The sequence below is a fragment of the Pseudophryne corroboree genome, chromosome 3, assembly GCF_028390025.1.
Source record: "Pseudophryne corroboree isolate aPseCor3 chromosome 3, aPseCor3.hap2, whole genome shotgun sequence".
NCBI lineage: Eukaryota > Metazoa > Chordata > Amphibia > Anura > Myobatrachidae > Pseudophryne > Pseudophryne corroboree.
The window spans coordinates 308,322,755-308,346,256 of NC_086446.1; the positions used below are offsets into that span (position 1 = coordinate 308,322,755).

Sequence of the window (23,502 nt, forward strand, 5' to 3'; positions counted from 1 at the left end):
TAGCCCAGGCTGGTTCTTGAGATGCTGACATAGCCGAAGGTGTTTCCCATGTAGAAGCCACATATCAACGGACACTGAGGCCATCACTGTCTGGTTCCTGGGGAGAGAGAGAATGTTGACACAAACTCTGCAAGTATGAGGCACTGGAGCAGCTGCCTCTTTGTTAGCTCTGTTTTTGGACGACATGTTAATGCAGTCCTATATAGATCCCTCACTCTAAGCTGCAACAGTGGAGTGTAGTATCAAGGGATGTAAGAGAGTAAGGTCTATCCAGACTACAAGTGGGAAATCTATGGAATATCACAATATAGATATGCGTTTAAACCAGGCACCAACCAAAGGTTGTTTGTACAGTGTGAGTGGCTATCAGTACACAAGCACACCAGATAAACTTCAGGCACACAGTCTCTCAAAAGTATGCAGTAGTGGGCAATAATACTCAACTCTCCAGCTAAAGGCATCCCTCTTTGTGCCGTGCGGGAGCAACAATGTGCTTAAAATGGCTGCCCAGCATGAGGGAGGCGAGAATGATAGACGAGGAGTTACCATGAGGCAGGCAGTTAACTGTTTCAAGCAAGCCTCAGGGGCAGGGAGGGGCTGCAGGCTAGGCCTATCTCCCACTCTGGTGCTCTCCAGTGACCCCGCACTGATCTGTAGCGCCTGCCCTGGTGGTCTAGTGGGAAAGTGCAACGTCCTGTGCCCCACGCACCTGCACCCTGCGGTCTCCCAAGACCAGGACATATTGCCGCAGCTCCCTGATGGCAGGGAGACGGTCTGCTTAACTTCCCGGCTCTGGGCGTGGCTGTAGGCTCCCCCTCGAATGTAGTCCCACAGTGGAATTCACAGACACGGTCACTGGTGCCGGGTGTTGGAGTGGCTGTATGGGCGTCCACTGGACGCCTGTACGGCCGCTCAATGTGTAAAAGTAAAAGGTTTAAATTAAAAAGTAACCTGGGGGCTATGTACTTAGCCCCCCTCAAGAGGAGTGCCTGCTCCTGCTGCCACCAAAGAAAACACTGGCAGCCCTCAGCCAGGGTATAGGGGACAGAAGGACTGAGGGATGCTGGGTAAAAGAATTGTAACTCCTTGGTGCCCGGACTCCATCCCATCCAGCCAATACCCACTATAAATCCCTGTGCCCCCTAGCTGACGTAAGAGAAAAAATGTATTCCTAGTAGCAACTGGAAGGCAACTATGTACCTAGTCAGAGTTAATGCACTAAATCATACATTGATCATGGCTGAGATCTGTTCATGCATTATGATCCGCAGAGACCCAAACTGGCCGTGTCAGCAGTTTCTTGTCTTCTATGGCAAAAACTGTGTTGACATAGTAATTGGAACTGGCAGGTGCTGGACTTTGATATGAGACCCCAAGCCCTGGTGACAATCAAGGTTAGAAGACAATAACGCTTGAGGTGTTTCAATTGTTCAACAGTCAACTTTTCCCTTGAAGTAGATCAAGAAATTGAGGACCTTTACTAACTGTTTGCTGCAACTGGCAGTGAACTCCAGGTTTACCACATAATACCTTTTTCAGACAGAAAATCAAATCAAATTACCGGGTTAAGAAGTTCTACCAGGTAATTTGCGATAAACACATGTCCTTTTTCTGTGTGAAAGGGTCAACCAGGGTTGAAATTCCCGGACTTCAACCCACGAATTTACACACAGAATAAATACCCGTGTTGATCTGCAAATTACCGGGTAGAAATGCTTCACCCAAAAATTATCTTTCCTGCGTGAAAGGGTGGTCAGGCAGGAACTACCATTCAAATGCCGGGTAAAAGGCAGGATTTTCAGACATTTCTGTCTGAAAAAGGTATTTTTGTGAAGCTCTCAAGGAATTCTTTAAAGTTGTCCTTGGGTCTTTTCTAAACAATTAGTACCTCTATCTAACCAACATTACCACATCTTTTAAGTGTGGGTTGGTTTTCCACATAGTGATGTTCTCTGACTGGTCAATTAATAAATGTCTATAACTGGGTGCAAAATTCATGCCCATCACCATGCCTCTGGTGTGCTTGTAATATTTTTCAGTAAAAGTATTTATGAAAAAGAATAAAGTTAAAAATGTGATTTGCAATGGGGCAGGGGGTGGTGAGGAGAAGTTTCCACTATAAATCTTTGATAAAAGAACAGCCGTTCTTGTGATTTATATAGGCGTATAGCGAAATGAAATCTTCTGTAGCTAGAGTAGTTTTCCTGCCATGTCAAATGTAATGCAGATGGAGTACTTGCCTTCAATAAAACCTCTCCTAATATAATCAGTCTTACGGAGCGACATTTTTATTTATTTATCCTTATGGGTCTTGTGAATTTTATGAAAAAGAAAAAAAGTGGTATAATGGTGTAATAACCTTACTCTTTTCAAAGGCAGTCAATTAGAACGGATCCTGCACAGTTTCCCCACCATCAGGTTAGTGTGCAAGTCTGAATCAGGCCCAGTATGAACGGTATGTGTTAAACTGGTTTAAATCTATTAAAAGGTGCACACTTTAATAATCTTTTCTTAGGGAGTGCTATTTAAGGTGTGTGGAATATCAAAATGCCCAGATTAAAGATGTCCCCTGGAGTCACTTCCTAATGATCTGGATTTCTTCCTCCTCTTGATCCTCGCTTTGGCGTATTAAGAGCCCGGCCTCTTCAGAGTTTGAGGTTCTTACTTTTCTATTTTCATCTAACTTTCACTTTTATCCAAGATACAATTAGTGCAGAGTCATTTTTAACATTTTAGTGGCATTGGAATACTCGTTTTATACCTATAAGCCATGCACCTCGCACATACGTAGCACTGAGTCTAATATTCCATTTTCCAATGTCCCCAACATGAATAAAAGAAATCAATAAAGCTGCTTTTTTGCTCACATAGCATAACATTCCATGAATAGCCATACACGTTTCTTAGAATGTATTACTATAGAAATGACAAGAGAATGAATTAAAAGCAAAACACCACAATAAAATGAAGGGCTGACACTCAAGATAATGCTGTTTCCATTTAATAAATACAGCTGTCAATACGATTTCATTTGATGTGAATTTCTACACATATCAAAATAATAAAATGTAACATTAACTTGGAAAGGCTGTGAGAGAAACAAATGAGAAAAACCAAGACAAAAAAAAATAAATAAAAAATATAACACACCAACATGACATTAAGACAGTAAAAAGCAACATATCCTGCAGTCTGGGTTTGCATTGCGGGAGAACGCAGAAGCTAGTGCAGGAAGCCTGCACACAAGGGACGTGCTTTCTGCATGTTCATCAAGTTTTCTAAATGGAGTGTCCTTCCAATTTCTACATGGTCATATGCTCAGGCAGCACATAGGAGATATCATCCCAAGGATGCCGATACAATCCTTGCTTCAGCCTCTTTTGGTCCAAATAATGCCCTGCAAGCACAAAACACAAAGTTTCCACCAATGTAGGAGAGAACCCTATGATAAATCGTATGTGGCCACTACAATATCCATATGTACATTTGAACCCACTGGCTTATATAGGAGTGACTACAATATGCTGCATCTGTGTGAGACTCTCACTGAATCTGAGAGGTGCAGCCACCAACTACAACTTATCAGACTAGGGGGGTAATTCCAAGTTGATCGCAGCAGGAATTTAGTTAGCAACTGGGCAAAACCATGTGCACTGCAGGGGAGGCAGATTTAACATGTGCAGAGAGAGTTAGATTTGGGTGGGGTGTGTTAAATCTGCAATCTAATTTGCAGTGTAAAAATAAAGCAGCCAGTATTTACCCTGCACAGAAATAAAATAACCCACCCAAATCTAACTCTCTCTGCACATGTTAAATCTGCCTCCCCTGCAGTGCACATGGTTTTGCCCAATTGCTAACTAAATTCCTGCTGCGATCAACTTGGAATTACCCCCTAGGTGCAAGTAGCACTGCAGTCACATCTGATCACACTTTCTATTTATTAAAAAGGGGAAATGTGCTTACCAACAGTGATTTTTGCAGCTAGTTTGGTATAAACACAGTTTTAAAAAAAAAAAGAAAAGAAAAAGAAAGGCAAACAAGTAAATCTTACATACCAATAAAACCCATGCTTCGTCCCAATACGAAGATACCATTCAGTGCTCCAATATCTATGTATTCATCAGCTTCTTCCCTAATATGAAAAATAGAAACAAATTAATTCTTATTGTCTAAATAAAACACAGAACTCATGGTGCATTTCAGTGGAGTTATAAGGAGATTTATGGTAGACTTACCATGGTTAAATCTCTTTCTGCGAGGTACACTGGATTCCACAGGGCACCCACCCTGACGCACTTAGCTTCTTTGGGTTTATAATGGCATTAGCCGCTAGCTTTTCTGCAGTGGGGTACACTGGGATTCCACAGGGAATACATCAGGGATGTCCTAAAGCTGTTCCTCATGGGAGGGGACGCACCGTAGCAGCACAAGAACCCGGCATCCAAAGAAAGCATCCTGGGAGGCGGAAGTATCAAAAGGCATAGAACCTGATGAAAATGTTCACTAAGGACCACGTAGCCGCCTTGCACAACTGATCAGCAGACGCACCTCGGCGGGCCGCCCAAGAAGGTCCAACAGACAGAGTAGAATGGGCTTTGATAGCAGCAGGAGCTGGAAAACCAGCCTGTGCATAGGCTTGTGCAATCACCATTCTAATCCATCTGGCCAAGGTTTGCTTATTCGCAGGCCAGCCACGTTTATGAAAACCAAAAAGTACAATAAGGGTATCTGACCTCCTGAGGGAGACAGTCCTCTCTACGTAAATACGGAGAGCCCGTACACCATCCAAAGACTGCTCTTTGATGGACAAACCAGAAGAGATAAAGGCTGGAACCACAATCTCTTGGTTAAGATGAAAAGATGATACCAACTTAGGTAGATAACCAGGCAAGTTCGAAGAACTGCCAGGTCACGGTGAAAAATCAGATAGGGTGGAAGACAGGACAAAGTGCCCAAGTCCGACACCCTCCTAGCAGAGGCAATAGCCAGTAAAAACACGACCTTGAGTGTAAGACATTTAAGATCCACAGACTCAAAAGGTTCAAATGGAGACTCTTGTAGGGCATTTAAGACAACAGACAGATCCCATGGAGCCACAGGAGGGACATAAGGAGGCTGCATCCGTAAAACACCTTGAGCGAAAGTATGAACGTCAGGAATGGACGCAATTTTCCTCCAAAACTACACAGACAAGGCAGATTTATGAACCTTGAGGGAGGCCAGACGAAGGCCTAAATCTAGGCCTTGTTGCAGAAAAGCCAAAAGCCTGGAAGTCCTGAACGAATAGGCATCATAGTTCTTAGCAGCACACCATGTGAAGTAAGAGTTCCAGACCCTGTAATAAATAAAGCCGGTTTGTGGGACCTCAGCATAGTTTGAATAACTATGCTCAGAGAATCCCATGGCCCTCAGGAGTGAAGCAGGAGCCACACCGTCAAAGCCAGTCTGGCCAGGTCCAGATAGACACAAGGGCCCTGAACGAGGAGGTCTGGGCGTTGAGGAAGCTCTATGATAGACCCTGCAGGTCTGAGAACCAATGCCGTCTGGGCCACGCTGGAGCGACTAGAAGTAGCATTCCTCTTTCTTGTTTGAACTTCCGTAGTACCCTGGGCAGGAGTGACACTGGAGGGAACACGTATGGCAGCTGAAAGGTCCATGGAATTGCCAGTGCGTCCACGAACGCAGCTTGAGGATCCCTTGTCCTTGATCCAAAGACTGGAACCTTGTGATTGTGTCGAGACGCCAACAGGTCTACATCTGGTAGGCCTCACTTGTCCACTAGGAGTTGAAAGACTTCCGGATGAAGACTCCACTCTCCGGCGTGAACGTCCTGGCAACTCAGGAAATCAGCTTCCCAGTTGAGGACTCCGATCATGAACACTGCCGATATTGCTGGCAGATGGCGTTCCGCCCAACGTAGTATTTTTGATACTTCCAGCATTGCCATGTGGCTTCGAGTGTCGCCTTGATGATTTATGTACGCCACCGTGGTGGCATGGTCTGATTGTACTTGAACGGGCCTGTTCTGTACTAGAGACAGGGCCAGTGTCGACGCATTGAGCACTGCCCGCAATTCCAGAATGTTTATCGGGAGGAGAGATTCCTCCCTGGTCCATCGACCCTGGAGAGAGTGCTGTTCCAACACCGCAGACTGGCATCCGTTGTCAGGAGGACCCCTGCTCAACTGTTGGTCCTGTAGCCACCAGCTCAGTGACAGACGAACCTCTGGAGTCAAGATCATTTGAGATCTGATCTGGTGAGGCAGGCAGTCCCACTTGGAAAGGATTAACCTCTGCAGAGGGCGGGAATGAAATTGAGCGTACGCTACGATGTTGAAAGCCGACACCATGAGGCAGAGTACTTGCATCGCCGAGTGTATCGACACTCAGGCGAGAGAGGGAATATCTGATCCTGTCCTGATGTTTCAGGACTTTCTCTGGAGACAAAAACTATCATTGGCTGTGTGTGTCCAGCAGTGCCCCCAGGTGCACCATGCTCCAAGCAGGGACCAGCGAGGACTTTTTCCAGTTGATGAGCCACCCGTGGGCTTGTAGAAATTGGACCGTCAGTTCCAGATGACTGCGGAGAACCTCTTGGGAATTCGCCAGGATCAGCAAGTAGTCCAAATACGGCAGGATCCTCATTCCCTGAAGGAGAAGGGCCGTCATTACGGCCATGTCCTTGGTGAATATCCGAGGGGCCGTGGGTAATCCAAAAGGCAAGGCCCGGAACTGATAATGTAGGTTGCCAATAGCAAACCGCAGATATTGCTGATGTGACATGGCAATAGGTATGTGCAGGTAAGTATCCTGTATGTCCAGGGATACCATATAGTCTTCCGGTTCCATGGCCAGCACAATGGAGCGCAGAGTTTCCACGGAATTTGGATACTCTCACAAATTTGTTTAATGATTTGAAGTTTAGTATAGGCCGGAAGGACCCATTTGGCTTTCGGAACTAGAAACAGGGTCCAATAGTATCCCCTGCCTCTCTGGGACAGAGGTACCGGCACTACCACTTCTGTGTCCAGGAGGGATTGTACAACCAAGTGTACAGCTTGCGCTCTTAACGGATCCGAAGGGATAACCGTCGTGCAAAACTGGCGAGGGGGACGTCTCTTGAAAGAGATTGTGTACCCGTGAGAAACAACTGCAGAAGTCGGCCTCCCACCCTGGGGTCCCCCAGGGAGAGGCCCGCCCCGTCATGCAGCAGGCTTGTCTTGTTTGGAAGCAGGCTGACGGGCGGCCCATGATTGTTTAGATTTGGGCTTAGTGGTTTTGGAAGCACGAGCCTGTCTCGGGTACGCCTGACCTTTTGCTTTTCCTGGAGGTCAAAAGGAACAAAAAGTGGTACTCTTAGCCTTCGGAGCAGAAGGATTAGTACTTGGGAGAAACGCAGTCTTGGCAGTCGCCAAGTCAGTCACAATCTTGTTCAGATCCTCCCCAAATAGGATGTCTCCCTTAAAAGGGAGTAGCTCCAAGATCTTTTTGGAGTCCAGGTCCACCTTCCAGGACCTCAACCACAGAATTCGGCGAGCCAGGATAGACGTAGTAGATGCCTTGGCCGCCATTACACCTGCATCAGAGGTCACCTCCTGAATATAGTGGGAGGCTGTGGTAATATAAGACAGATATTGTCTGGCAGTGTCAGAAAAATCCTGAGGTAGCTCATCCTCAATTCCTTGAACCCATGCTTCAATTCCTTTTGCAGCCCAGGAGGCTGCCATCTATGTACAGCACCAGTAAGAGAGTAAATAAACTTCAGTCAACCCTCCACACGTTTATCCATTGGTTCCTTCAGTGAGGTGACAGTGGTGACAGGCAGAGTAGATGACATCAAAAGTGCAACATGAGAGTCCACCGGCGGTGGAGTTTCCCGCTTGTTACTCAACTCCGCAGGGATAGGATAACGAGCTACTATCTTTTTAGACAGGGAAAACTTCTTTCCTGGAGATGACCAGGAATCCTGACGTATGTCAATTAAATGTTCAGAATGTGGTAAGAATACTTTAGCAACCTTCTGACATTTGAATTTATCAGGTTTCTGAGACGTAGTGGTAGGCTCGATCTCATCATTTATTTGTAGAATCAGCTTAATAGCCTCCACTAGGTCAGGAAGATCAACCTGGGTTGTAGATTCCTCATCAGAAGCAACTGTATCAGTGTCTGACGGATCAATATATTCCCCATCCTCATCGGAAGAATTATCCGAAATATTAGTGGATTGTGAGGAAGAAATGGCCCACTTAGATGACCCCTTGGCCCCACAGGGACGTGGGGTAGACTTGTGTCTAACCAAAGATTGATTCAATTGTTGTAACTGGGTAAGACAGAGTGTCCGCCCAGGGCGGATTAACTACAGGGACAATATGTGGCTGTAATGGCACAGGAGGTCCCACAGGGGGCGTAAGATGTGTTACAAGCGTATTCAGCATACTTGAGAACGCTGCCCAATCTGAGCCCTAATTGGCCACAGGTGCTGCAGGTTTACTGGGAGGTGTATGGCACCCAGCGCCTGAACCAGCAGCTAACACTTCCCCTCAGGTAAATCCGTGGTGACAGCACTGCAGGATGCAGAAGCGTCAGCGGATTTCCAGCCCTGTGTGGCAGACATTATAGGGAATGTAGCCAGACAAACAAATACCTGCAAATAACCCCCTGTGTATACATGTATATTATATATATATATATATATATATATATATATATATATATAGATATATATAGATATATATAGAGCATACACATACATCTGTAGTACCCACCATGGGATTCCACACTTAAATCACAATTGATTGAATTGATATTGGAAATGATTCCATATATATGTATCACATTTTAGATATAGTTATATATTCAGTAGCAATAGATTCTTAAAGTATTCTCCACCGAAACAGGTTTTTTGTGTAAGACAAATAAATATACATTAAACTACTCTTTTTAGTATTTTTATTATCATTTTATGTCTGATACACAAGTTTGATGGATCGAGTTAGGGGCGTGGCCAGCGGCTGGTGGACCAGTGTGTCCAGGGGCGTGGCTGACCACCGTGGGATGTGTACGAGTGGACAGCCACGCCCCACCAAGGAGATACTGGGGACGCGCCACACATTAGATGAAAATGGGCGTGGCTATCTGCATGCCGGTGACGCGCTATGCGTCATGCGTGGAGCGTCATTGACATGTAGTTTAAAGCAATAAGGGAACTGTTGCTCAGTTGCATGTTAATGACGCGTAATACGTCAGGAGGCGTGTCGCGGGTATGTGGCACGGCGCAGGCTCACGACACGTCATGTGTCGAGGGGTCCGGGGTGTGTCACGTGCCTGTGACGCGCCACATAGGAAATAGAAGGTGCGGCCAGACGGGTAATAGACGCCCTGTATTCAGTACAGGGGGCGTCTAGATCACCATGGATACCGCCTTAGTGAGCGGAGGCCATAATAATAATAATTCATCCCTCGTGTCTAACGTCAGAGTACTAATGCAACCAGTAGCCAGCTGGAACGCATGCTGGAACGCATACCGGAAGTATGCTTTTCCAGCCAGATGTGGGCTATTCAAAAACATCTATAAGTCTTTCAATTATACACTGTGGGCTCTATTATAACCCAAGCAGGACTTTCATTTGGAATCCCAAATGGAAGTCAGCTGCATCCATACAAATCAAGCTCAATCGTTCATTTAAAAGTAATTTAACTTGTAAATGGTTTGTAATTAAAGGAAGTGATGTAACTATGGGAGCAGCTTAAATAGCAGCTGTAGCAATTACAGTTTCACTCTGCCACTTCCATTCACAGCCAGAATCTCTCAGGGTGAGTTCACATTTTATATATTATACTTTATCTGCTTGCTTTGCTTTTGGAGGCTTCACTTAATCACTATGGATGGAAACCTTTTTGTTCATTTGACCTGTAGAAATAAGTGTAATTGATGTTGTTAAAGATAAAACAATGTCCCTTTTAAACAACAATGTTTTTGTATATTACTTTTGTTTGCTTTATATCCTGGAAGTCTGAACCAATTATTATTATTTCTGTGTGTCCAGTTTTCTTGGAAACTTGAATTACTATGGATATAACTTTCTTACCTGTATGATCTCTGAAAGATAATTACTACTGAGATCTCTTTGCTGATAAAATATGCTCCCTTTGATTAATGTTTTCATTGTTTAATCAGTGACAATGTTTCTATTTTTTAAAGGATCCATTCTGTGAGTTTTACTGAGGTTTTCATTGCGTTGTGATTGTCAAATCAGCTTTATACTTTTTGGTATGTACATCTATTTATGCCTTGAATATGATCTCCAAATGACTGACACACCTTTCATTAATAATTTAATAATTAATTAAATTCTGATTTTTTTTTTCTAGAAGTATTTTTTCCTAGAGGTATTCTATATACGGGTAATACCTGAATCAGAAATAGTCCTGATTGTAAGATCTGGATATCTTATTCAGGTATGTGCTTAATGGATCAGGTTATTGGTAAACATTAGAACCATCAATATAGATTTCCTTTTTTCCTTAATAATCGGTATATATGTGAATTTTCCCCTTTCTAGGCAGTGCGTCAAAAATTTTACTGCCAGTATTTTTAAAGGGAACCTCAATCAATAGTCCCTATAAGGAGCTCCACAAAGGAGTCTCGAATAATTATCTTTAAGGTATGTTCTACTTATCAATAAAATAGTTTACACCCCTCAATTCTCCCTAATATTGGCTTATATCAGATCCCTTGTTTCCTCCCTATTAGGCAGAATTTTATATCTAGGACCATTAGGATTCCTAAAAGGAACCACCAAGAAAGCTCCTATCAGGAGCGAACTTAAGAGAATACTTTTTTATCACTATACCCAAGGTATGCCCCGACATTTTTATTAGAAATTTCTTGAGTAGTTATAAAACACATTTATTATTGTGTTTTTTAATTCACAATTTTAGGTTGTGATTCTCCACACACAAATCTATTAATGGCAAATAAGCCTGTTTTATATATTTGGTAGGTACCTTTTTTAAAAATTCTCATACCATTTATATTCTTTGCTCTTCAAATTTTGGACATCAGTCCTTATAAACTAAATTCATTCTTTTTATTCATCCCCAAACAAGTTACCCCTGATGAAGTCTATAAGATGAAACGCGTTGAGTTTGTCAGTCAGGAGTTTCCAGCATAGTTTGTGAAGATACTCCCTCTTAAGCTCGCACGTTGAAAAAGGTGAGGGAGTATCTAGAGTTAAAGACCACACAACGAACATACTGGTTATCCTTTATTGTCATCATTTTAAACACATCTTTGTGAACACTATATGAGGAATTTTATGTGAAAACTGTATTTGTTTTAACATGTGTTATTAAAACAATTTTTTACTAATTGGCCTTGGGCCTCTTGTTTGGGTGACCATCTTGGTGAGGGGTGTTCGTTACAGGTTCCCAGATATAAATCTTCTCCAGTATTAAATTCTGACTAAAGGCCCATACACACTTGACGATAAAATGAGCGACGTCGTTCATTTCAGCCCTCATCAACGACGTCGCTCATTATATCGTCAAGTGTGTATGCATCCGACGACCACCGATGCGCGGCCCCGCGGGACGTTAACGACCCTCGCTTATCTGTGGAGCATCTATGCTCAATTTCCACTATGGTCGTTACCGACCAGAGACGTCGTTGAATGTGTATGGTGTGAACGACCAACGACCAAGCCACTGTTCACCAGCCCTGTTCCCAGCTCATTATTTTAATAAACTGTTCAGCTTGGATGCTTCAACGATGAATGGTCTTTGGTCGTTGGTAGTGTGTATGCTCATGTTGTTTGCTCAGCTGTTCAAGGGAAGTAGTTAACGACGTGTGCATCGTCAAATGTGTATGGGCCATTATGGAAACAACACTGGAAAAATCATTGTAGATAGTCTTATTTAGCGCACTTGGGAAACTGTTTTTTATTCTGTATGCTATTGAGGTCCTCCAACAGGGACCTCTCCCGTTGTGCTGCTTTGAACTTGGCGCAAGATAAAGATACTGTTGTGTTATATATATATATATATATATATATATATATATATATATATATATATAATGACCCTGACGCACCTAGTGATAGCGATATGCGATACAGGAGAATGGAATCCCTATACACAACAGCTACAGGTACACTCAGTCGTATGTACAATGCAGAAGTTATTACATGTAAACAATAAAATTGCACTGGACTATTATGTTTATATATAAATATGTATAGATATAACAATGCACAGTAGATACTGGATGTATATCACAGAATACTTGTACTAAATATTCAGATAGCAGTACACTTGTTCTTAACTAACACTGTCTAAAATGACATGTAGAATACTTAAGTGCCTGTAAATGCACAGCGCTGATGAGACAGGCGGCTTTACAGAGGAGACAGAGCCCTGCAGTCCTGGAGATCAGGCAGGAAGTGAGGGAGAGAGAAATGCAGCTCCAGGGTGGGAATACCAGCAGTAGATGGCGCCCGGAGCTAGGGGAGGGGCTACAGGTCAGCGCCTTATCCCCTATGCTGGGCCTCACCACCGGGTACTGTGGAGCCTATATTAAACGGATTTTAGTAAATCCGACCTGTGCTCCCTGACCTGGTGGATATAGTGAGGTCCATCTCCTGGTACCGTGATTTACTGGCACGTCCCACCAGGAGGACCCTCTTACCTCCTCCCTGATGTGCAGCCACGCGATCAAGGAGAGCGTCAGCGGTGTGTGCCTGAAGTCTGGTGCGCCTCCGCTACAAGTACCCGGGAACCAGGCAGCGGGAGTATGCAGAACCACTGAGGGAGGTGATGGAGCCGCAGCACAGCATGTCAGAATGACATAGAAAGTGCTGCGGCCCTTGAAGTCTTCTTAAAAAGCTCTTCTCAGGGCAGCCTAGCGCAGCGCCCCCTGTTAGTGACCTGCTCTGCAGGCACCAACTTACAAAACTGAGCTCCAGTGCCTGGAGGCGGGGTTATAGAGGAGGCGGTGCAATGCATCCTGGGAACAGTCAAAGCTTTAGCCTGTTGGTGCCTCGGATCAAGATCCAACTCTACACTCCGATGTATTCCCTGTGGAATCCCAGTGTACCCCGCTGCAGAAATATATATATTTTCCAGTAAACCACGCCTCTTGTAAATTATCCATTCCATATAAACAGCATCACCTTGGTGATTTAAGCTACAGTGTATTATACTTTCACCAAGCACCTGTGTTTCAGAGACGCAGCCTCAGGAGGGGTCTATTTAGAGTTTATTTCAAATCTAGCAGAGAAATCTATCAAGTTATTTTTCATTTTAAGAAACCATAACTCCCATTTTCCTCAACCTCCCCAGTCTGCACAAAAATTGTCATAGCAGTGATTATTTTGTGATCGTATACAAATTGCTTTTAAGATAAAGTTTCTAAGCAAAGTTTAGTGATCCACAACTACGTTTTAATTGTGAACACTTAACATGTAAATAATGGACACAAACATTCTGTGGAGTGAAACATATGTCCATACTAATGAAGCAGAGTGTTTTACTAGTTGCTGGAGCCATTGTGGGAGCTGAACCAACAGTCGGAAGAATTCAGCTTATTAATTAAATGCAGACAAAATGAAAAGATAGAATGTTGGTGCAGCACACAATATGGCTCCTTCCAATGTGTACACTCTATTATAAAGAATAATACATAACAGTTCCAGGAGTGATCATCATAGAGCAGCCTACTAATTATTACATTTTGCACAAGCAAACACATTGTTAAATATGCTCTAAAGCTATAGCATGAACATGACCAAATATAATTATTCATCTTATTAACTCCAAAGCATTCCTCACTTTAGTATACAAAATACATACCTAGTAAAAGAACCACAGTTCCTTAGTAAATCCACAAACGCAACACCAATCAGACCATCAACATTAAGGATGAGATTAGGCTTCTGCAAAAAAACAAGCGCATTGGATGCATGAACGTCATTTCATATACAGTAGATGTGTCACACCACAGTTTTTTCCTGCATCAATTTTACAGGACACTCCCCTCTTTGCTCTGAGTTCTGGAAACCCACTATATAACGGTCTGAGTTACCACTTCTTTCCATACCCATATTTACATTGTGTTCTTGAACTTCTCCCTCTACTCCTTCCTGCCTTGGTGATCTCATCAGCTGCTTTGACTCAAATGTACCTCTCCTCCCCTGACCACTGTCTCTCCCTGGTTATGGATCAATGGGTCGACAGTCAGAAGGTCGACATCATATGGCAGACATGATGAAAAGGCTGACATGGAAACGATCAACACAAGAAAAGGTCGACGTGCGTTTTTAATGTCTGGTTGGTGTCAATATATTCCTTTCAGCACGTGGACCCCAATTAGTGCAACGCTTCACTTGCCATACTTCAGGCAAAGTTACTATTCCTAATCATAGTCCACGTGGATAGTAAAGTATGAAAAAGTCCTGATAATGGGAAAAGAAAAGTTGTCAACCTTTTTCATGTGTCGACCATTGTCATGTTGACCTTTTGGTGTCGATTTATCATCCGGATACTGTATCCTATATCCAGATGACATTCAGATATCTCATTGTGGATGTCCCAGCTTTTCCTCAAACACAAGGTCTAAATTAAGATTGTCTAAACTACACCTACCAGCACCCCCACTAATCTATTCACACAAAATTAGCACACTTCTCTCGTGAAAGAATATGTACTGCTGTGAGCATTCAAATGTTTGGCCTGGATAATAATTTAGAAGAGTAGGAGAAGAAGGCTGAATACAATAAGATGCTTTGACCATAGTCATACACACTCAATGGGCGGTATCCTATTAGCAGCGGTACTTTACCACTGCTCATAGGATCACCGGGGGCGATCCTATTAGCCCCGATGCCGGCACTTATCTGGGAAAATGCTTCGAGTGCCTGAGGGGCCACCAGAGTCACGATAACAGATGGGATTGAGGATTTATCCCCAATCCCCTGTGTTTCGTGCAATCGCGGTTCCAATTTCGGCCGATCAAATCGGCCTCTAATTGAATACCGTGATAATGACCATCGCATCAGGGCTAATAGGCTACCGCCCAATGTCTAACTCCGCCAGATGTTCTCATATCTGATCCTAATAACCCAACGTTACGGATATGCAGTACAGTATAAAATAATATGACATATATTTGTCCTACCTTTGAAGCAGTGATTTTTTCCACTTCAAGGGCATAGTCTAACAAAGGAGTAGCTGGGAAGTGCTGTTTCACATAGTCTTTTAGGATCTGTACTCTCATGTCTGGGTTGTTGATCTGAAGAATTCAAAGAGACAGATTTGTAGAAAAAGAAGAAGAAAAAAAATGGCAACAGCTTCAGGACACTTGGTTATACAAAAAAAAAAGTAACTCTTTTTTCCCCCCCCCCCAATGTTGTGAAAATATGTAATACAAAACAGAAAACTTTCTATCAAACATGAATTATTACCATTCTACAGTTCACTATTACCACAGAAAAGCTAAGCTAGGCAGAAATATTTTATAGATGTTCTTAACGGTGTCCCTTACACAGACTTGGGATGAGGAACGTGAGCAGAGTGGGACAGTGACAATATCACAGATGGGCTAAATGAAAACCACACATTATGGGACACTTACAGATTTCACTCTGTGACCAATACCCATTATCAGCTTGCCTTCCTTCTTCATCTTGTTTACAAACTCCATGGGGATAAGGCCACTGTCAAAAGCTTTGCTGAACATCTTTGCAGCTGCATCAAGGGCTCCTCCAAAACGATCTCCCTGTAAATTGATAAAAAGATTAAAATGAGTACTGGAGAAATACACTTCAGTGATAAGGAAAATCTATCAGTTTTATAATTAAAAGGTACGCTGGACTTACTATAGTGAGTAGACCAGAAGTAAGACTGGAGATTAGGTCTTTGCCAGCTCTCGCACAAACAATGGTGTTATGGGCACCAGAGACAGCTGGTCCGTGGTCTGCTGTTACCATAAGACACATTTCTATGAAGTGGGAGGCATATTTGGGGACCCTAATGGAAGAAAAAGCGGTTATTACTATTCTTAGTCTATGGCCTTAAATAATCAAGGACAGCTTTTACTGCATAGCTTCTTGTCTCACCGTCTCTGGAACCAAAGCAGTCCCAACACACCACCAATTCCAATGTCCTCTTTAAAGACATCGGTGATGGGCATCCCTGCATAGATGAGCTCCTGGCCTCTCTCGTCACATATACTGGTCATAAAGGATGCCGGTTTTCTGATTAATCCCAGCTCCTGAAGAGGGAAACACGAAAGCCAGGATATCAGATGGATTTTTTTAAGTGGTGTCTAAGAGCCAGAAAAATACACAATTCGTGTAACTCTCTAAATAGGTTGCCCAAGAAAATGGAGATTTATAATAGACCTTCACTTGAAAGCAAAGCTTTCTGCTAGCAGATGAAAACTTCCTCTCCCAATATTAAGTACCGAGAATACTTACTCTTGCCCAAGAGTAGTCCATTGGAACAGTGGGAGGTGGTACTTCCTCTGCTGGAACAATCTCTCCTTTAGCAACCAAATCCTCATATACAGACCTTAGAAGAGAATAGAAGGATCCATTCATTACTGTTATATCTGATAATATTACAATTTCTTACTAAGCCATTTACTAAATTATGTAAAGCACCAGTAGTAATTTATGCAAAACTATAAATAAAATAAAATATCAATAAAAAGAGGCACGGAAAGATAGTACATGTATGCATATATGCAATGCCATGTACATTTTAAGAAAAGAGGCTACCTCCACACTGACAGCATACAAATGATTTGGGGAGGGGAGTACTGTAGGGAGGCTCCCAATCATGAGATGGTTTTTCATAATGTTAAAATATTAAACTTCTGGGTCACAGTCTAAGGGTGGGATTCAAATGATATATCACGCCCAATTTCCTTTCTAAAATGATATCTGTTATAACGCATATTGCGCCCATAGTGATCAGGTTTAGCGGTGTAAAGGGTTGGGTGCCTCCCTACTCCGGGGGTAACGAGCTGAAATAATGATACCACGCCCCTGAGGGCAGAAACAAAACGGGTATGGAAAGGGTTGAAAAGAATTTAATCCCGCCCTAAATGTCAGTGATAAGGACCTTCATTGGTGGTTAATCACACAGCAGAATAGTTTTTTGCAAGAGGAAGTGAGTAGTGGGTACCACAGAGAGGCAGCGGCAGATCTACGAGGAAGGGACATATGGGATTTGAGATTTATGAATAGGTGGTGCCACTGGGAGCTTTGTAGGCGAGAGAGAAATTTTATATTGGATTCTGAAAGATATGTGTATCCAGTGTGGGATTATGCTGAGCGGTGAAGCAGATGTGAAACATTATGAAAGTAATGAGTACTCTTGTTGCACAGTTTAGAAAAGAGTGAGGTTAGGTCAGATGGCTGTGGGGAATACTAGACACTGATGTTATTAGTCACTATTTTTAATGAAAGTATACACTATTTTAGCTACAAACGTTTTAGGGTGCTGTACAATGTGTTACCATATGTAAATGGTACCAAGGTATAATAATCATTAGTTTCAGAGCTGGAAAGTCACTAATTACATTCTAACCCCAACCACCACTAATGACAGATCTTCTTTGTCTCACAGCATCAAAAATGATGGTCAGATGCAAACCCTACCCAAATGCTGCACTACACTGGTGAAAAGCACTATATTTACAATTTAAAATAAAAATATACGGGGGGGGGGGGGGGGCGTGGCTACGACGGCTGCTGAGGAGTAAGCAGCAGAGCTCGGGAGCTCCCCGGCCACCAAACTCCTGCAATTAATCCTGACCCCCTCTGGTGTCTCTGCCCGGCCGGAATCTTCACCACAGGCTGTGGGCACCGGCGGGCACCTTATCACGCACTCTCCGGGACTCGTGGAGCGGCATTTCCCGACTTCCGGCCCTGCGGCCTGCACCTCCTCCGGATCCCTGGCCTCGATTTCGGCGACCCCGACCGCGAGTCGCCCGGAGCTCGAACGGCGGGTTGCTGCTGCCGCCGGACGCCACGGAGAGACTGGAAACAGGGGATAACATCTCCTCTGCCTGTCGGGCTGTGATCTGGGGCCCTGGTAGCCGGAGAAGATACAGGTACTCCTGGGGAAGGGGAAGGGCGGCCATCTTAGAAGCTGCTTATATAGGCTGCTGCCCGCGCCTGGACATATGTAAAGCTACCTGTTGGGATTCTCATGTGCCCTGTGAACTGTCCCTGCACTCTGGGACCTTGCTGCATGCTGCTCTCTCCCATTCCTAATCTCTTAACAAATGTGCTAAAGTTACATCTGTGATTGGAGGCAAGGTCTGCTACTTCTACTGCACAGCTCTCCTATTATACCACACAGGAGCTGCATATAGATTGGAACTAATTACACTGCTGTACTGCACTAATATCCTACAGTGTACTACACACCAATATCCTACTTTACCTCCCGGAATTTGATACAAGATACTCCCTCCTCACTACTCTCATCCATATTGTTACTTGTACACAAGCCTGTGTCTCCTATCCATTGATATTTTGACCTACAGACTGGGCACGATTTGTTCCCGCCACTGCTTATACACAACCTTGCTGCTGCCGTCTTCTACTTATATTTCTATACTGCAACCCTGCCCTGGGGTGAGTGTGACTGCTCCTGCCCAATATGGTTAAGGGCGGCCAGAGTGCGGCCGCGGCCAAACTAGAAAGATTTGCCAGACAATCCACTCCCCGGGTAACATCGGCTCCCTCTCAGGGAACCTCTCCGACGCACCCGACCTCCCCTTCTGAGTCTGCTGTCAGTTCCCCGGAGGCAGAGGAGGCGCCGTCTATTCAACAGGTGCTGGAGGCTATAGCTGGCAGTGAACAGCGTCTCTCCGATAAGATGGAGAAGGTGCAGTGCGATCTCTCCTTGCTCCGACAAGATGTCCAACGAATCCGTGAGAGAGTGGGTGAGGCGGAGACACGGGTCTCCAACCTGGAAGATATGTGTGGTCCCTTAAAGCAATCCGTATCCACGGTGACCCAGCAGGTTTCCTCTCTCCAGACCAAGCTTTTAGACATGGAAGGGCGACTGCGCAGAAATAATGTAAGATTTGTAGGCCTGCCTGAAAGAGAAGAGGGGTCACAGCCGGAGGACTTCCTCGAATCCTGGCTTAAAGAGATATATGGCGCGGAGTCCTTTACGGCCCAATTCACGGTGGAGCGTGCACATAGGATACCATCTCGGCCGCTTCCTCCTGGTGCCCCTCCTCGCACCTTCATCGCCAAATTCCTGCATTATAAGGACCGTGACTCGGTTCTCCGCTTAGGTCGTACGAACGGCCCGTTGGTCCGCAATGGAGTCAAGGTGTCGGCCTTTCCGGACTTTGCTGCAGACGTCCAGAGGGACCGAGCCCAGTTTATGCCTATTAAACGGCGTCTGCGAGACCTCAACATTTCATACTCCATGCTGTTTCCTTCAAGGCTCCGGGTCGTGGCGGATGGGGAGACCAAGTTTTTTAATTCCCCTAGAGAGGCGGCCCAATGGCTGGACAGATTTGCACCGGGTGCTCGGCAGCTGGCTCCGGACTGACCTCCTGCGTGAGGAGGCTGGGGCCTAGATTGCCGGAGGGAACGATTATGGATCGGGGAGCCCCCCCTCCTTTGCATTGGTGGCTCAAGACTTTTAAGACCAAGTGGTGTTGGTTAGAGAGGGTTAGAGGTTCAACTGAGAATCTAGGCCTTTTTAGCGCTTGGTAGTTTGGGTTGTTTGTTCGGGATATAAGTATGCCGGAGTTTGGGGTGGTATACGGGGAGGGGAAGGTTAGCTGGGAAGCTGCTAGTTGCGCCTTCTTTTGCTGTTTTCTTTTTTTTTTCTTTAGTTTGTTTTTCTTATCTATGTATTTTCTGAAGCAAGGATGTTTAATATTTCAGGTGAAGTGGCTTACAACGCAGGGCCTACATACGTCATGTGCTGCTGTTGTTTATACTGTTGATTCTCAAGATGTATTTTGGGTGATGTCTATCCGGGGGGCACATAGAGCTTACATGGGGTCATGCTTAACCTGAAATTTTTGGCGTGGAATGTCCGAGGTCTGAATAACAAAATCAAACGATCCTTGGTTCTGAATATGATTAAGAAATATGACCCGGATATTGCTTGCCTTAGTGAGACCCACTTGGAGGGACATAGGTTATTGTCCTTACGACGGGCCTGGGTGGGATGGGCTTACCATGCCTCTCACTCCTCCTTTTCTAGGGGTGTCTCAGTTCTGATTAAGAAGTCAGTGCAATTTGAGCTGTTATCGATTAAAACTGACCCGTATGGAAGATTTGTATTTATGGAGTGCAAGCTGAGTTCCCAGCCCTATTACATTTTGGCGGTATATATCCCCCCTCCTTTTTCATATGCTGTGCTGCAACAGGCTGCTTCTTTCATTGCTCCATCTCCTACTACCCCAGTGATTTGCTTGGGCGATTTTAATAACATCCTAGATTTATCCTTAGACCGATGGCACTCCCTGGGGGTTGCACTGGCGGGTGGTGGTCCTACCAAGTTTGCTGACTTCTTGAATAGTTTGCAGTGGGTGGATGTGTGGAGGCTTCGTCACCCTGCGGCCCGTCAGTTTTCCTGTTTTTCCAGCACTCATGGCTCCTCCAGGATTGACCTGATGTTGGTATCCCCCGCCCTCGTCCCTGGGATTATAGACATCCACTATGAGGCTAGAGGGGTCTCTGACCACTCCCCTCAGTTGATGACTCTTGCTGTGGAAAGTCAGAGGGGGCACTCTTATTGGAAGTTGCATCCCTCTTGGCTGGCCCAGCTGGGTGACTGCAGTGACCTGGAGACTCAGTGGGAGGGTTACTTTAGCGACAATGTAGGGTCTGCCTCGGGTACAATAGTTTGGGATTCATTTAAGGCGTTCTTGAGAGGCTCATATATTGGACGTATAGCGGCCCATAAGACGTCCTCACGGGAAAGAGAACGGGCCCTTGAGGGTGATGCTAGGGAACTGGAGTCCCAATATTTATCTGATGGTGCCCCCGCGACAAGGGCACGCTGGCTAGTGGCTCAGTCGGCTTGGTTAGCCCACCAGCCTCCTCTTTAAGGCTACTAATATTTATATGCAGGCTGACAGGACGGGGGGCCTATTGGCCCGTCTGATACATTATGATCGTCCTGGGACTACGATCACCCAAATGTCCGGTGGAGATGGCTCCTTTGTTGACACCACACCGGACATTGCGCAGTTATTCCGATCTTATTACTCTGAGGTTTATAGCTCAAAATTGACATGCTCTGCTTTAGATCTTTCACACTACCTGGGGGGTATTCCGCTGCCCACACTCTCCTCTGAGGCCTGTGAGCTGCTGGAGGCGCCTTTGACGCTCGAGGAGGTGACTGCGGCCATTGGTGTGTCCCCTAATGGCAAGGCTCCGGGTTGTGACGGAATTCCCTCCGAGGTATACAAAAATCATGTTGATTTTTTTGGGCCCAAGCTTCATGCCCTATATCTAGATATATTTGCCAATAATGATCTTCCCCCCCTCTATGTCAGAGGCAGTTATAATAGTGATCCCAAAGCCCGGTAAGGACCCTGGGTCTCCAGACTCCTATAGACCGATATCCCTGATTCCCACTAATGCTAAGGTCCTGGCAAAGATTTTGGCAGTACGGCTTAACACAGTGATCGCCTCCCTTGTTCACCCGAACCAGACTGGCTTCATGCCAAGGAAGACCACGTCTATCAACTTACGTAGACTGTATACCGTTTTACAACTCCCACATGACTCCCCTTCTGACTCGGCTGTGGTCTCGTTAGATGCGGCCAAGGCCTTTGATAGCATTGAATGGGCTTATTTATGGGAGGTGATGGCTCGTGTGGGCTTTGGACCCAACTTTATCAAATGGACTAAACTACTGTATCAACATCCGAGTGCCAGGATCTTGGTGAACGGTTATGTATCCCCCTCTTTTCACCTGTCCCGTGGTACTAGACAGGGCTGCCCCCTATCCCCCACGCTGTTTGCCTTGGCCATCGAGCCCCTGGCCTGCTTGATAAGATCACATCCAGATATTGTGGGAATTTGTACGGGTTCACGTGAGGATAGAATAGCTCTTTACGCCGATGACATGTTGTTGTTTTTGCAGGATTACACCAAGTCAATGCCCATTCTGCTGCGTGTGATAGAGAACTTTGGAGATTACTCGGGTCTTAGAATTAACTGGCCTAAATCATACATTATGCCAGTCATAGGCCCCTCCTACTGTTTCCAAAATCCCCCTGCCATTATGTTGGACGTTACAATTTAAATACCTCGGAATCCTAACATTCTGGCATCTGGTGTGGGATTGCCCGAGGTTGAGGGTGTTCTGGTTGGGGGTCAGGTCAATTCTGGAGAGTACGGGAGTGACTGGCGGACTGCTTACCCCACAATTCTGTATTTTGGGGATGGGATGCTCAACTTCTCTTTATGCTCGCAGTGTATGTGCCTTGGCTAAGGTCTGCATTGCGAGGCTGTGGATGGCCCCTAGCAGCCCTTTAATATCTGCGCTTAAGACCTTAATTAATGACACAATAATTAAGGAAAGATACATATATATGAAACAAAATGCATCAGCCAAATTTGAAAAGGTTTGGTCTCCATGGCTAGACTCCCCCCATTCTCACCTGGTTCCCCACATATAGTGGGCACTGAAGTGCTAACATATCAAAAACTTGATGCTTACTGTAATATACTTGAGATGTTTGGCGGTTGGGCCCTGCGTGTTCGCCTATTTATATGCATGACTACTGTGGTCCTGAATCAGGTGGTTCATTCTCACTTTGCTTCTCTCTTTTGTTATTTTTCTTACTGTTTAGGTTAAGGTTAAGGGTGTAAATATAAAAGTTAATGGAGACTAATATATTTGGCTACGGATTTTGCAGACCCTAATGGTCCGAATAATAGGAAATCCTTGTATATTCCCTTATGGACTTGGCCTGATATTCCACTGCTGAAAACTTCGCTCAAAAATGTGGCTTTGATTCAAAATAATTTGGTGTACTGTTTGTGATATGATGATGCTCTGCAATGTCTGTACCTTCTTCTCCAGAGTACTGAATAAAAATTACTTTATTAAAAAAAAATATATATATACAAGCAAAAATATCATAGTCGGCTATTAAATTTTACATTGGTGACCTGTGGTTTATGAGCATCCCACTTACTGGATTACATCACCAAGTTCATCAAAGCTACGTGGCACAAATACACCAGCTTCTTTCAAAGCCTGATTTTTGGCAACTGCAGTCTCTGAAGCCTGATTGGCACAAGCTCCCGCATGTCCAAACTGCACCTGTAACACAGTTACGGCGATAGCAAAAGTTGAATTATTACTGAAGTTAAATAATATATCTTAATGATTAGACATTCAAGATACAAATAAAATAGAATATGAAAGTCCAACCTAGTGTAAAAGAGCAATTTGGCAACAAAGATATAACAATGAAAACATTACAAGAGTGTAGAGCAAT

General features: G+C 44.5%; 1 protein-coding gene across 2 annotated transcripts in view; it reads right to left on the reverse strand.

Annotated features, from left to right (window-relative positions):
* Window positions 1–2,985: 2,985 nt before the first annotated feature.
* The window catches only part of ACLY (ATP citrate lyase), a 202,395-nt gene continuing 181,878 nt past the window's right edge, over window positions 2,986–23,502 (reverse strand). For both annotated transcript variants that reach the window (XM_063959399.1, XM_063959400.1), the window contains 9 exons: window positions 23,197–23,324; window positions 16,472–16,565; window positions 16,112–16,266; window positions 15,872–16,022; window positions 15,628–15,771; window positions 15,172–15,285; window positions 13,848–13,930; window positions 4,056–4,132; window positions 2,986–3,397 (listed from right to left, as the gene is read on the reverse strand). In XM_063959399.1, coding sequence (XP_063815469.1) covers window positions 3,303–3,397; window positions 4,056–4,132; window positions 13,848–13,930; window positions 15,172–15,285; window positions 15,628–15,771; window positions 15,872–16,022; window positions 16,112–16,266; window positions 16,472–16,565; window positions 23,197–23,324 — 1,041 coding nt within the window. In that variant the 3' untranslated portion in view covers window positions 2,986–3,302. The remainder of the gene's footprint in view (window positions 3,398–4,055; window positions 4,133–13,847; window positions 13,931–15,171; window positions 15,286–15,627; window positions 15,772–15,871; window positions 16,023–16,111; window positions 16,267–16,471; window positions 16,566–23,196; window positions 23,325–23,502) is intronic.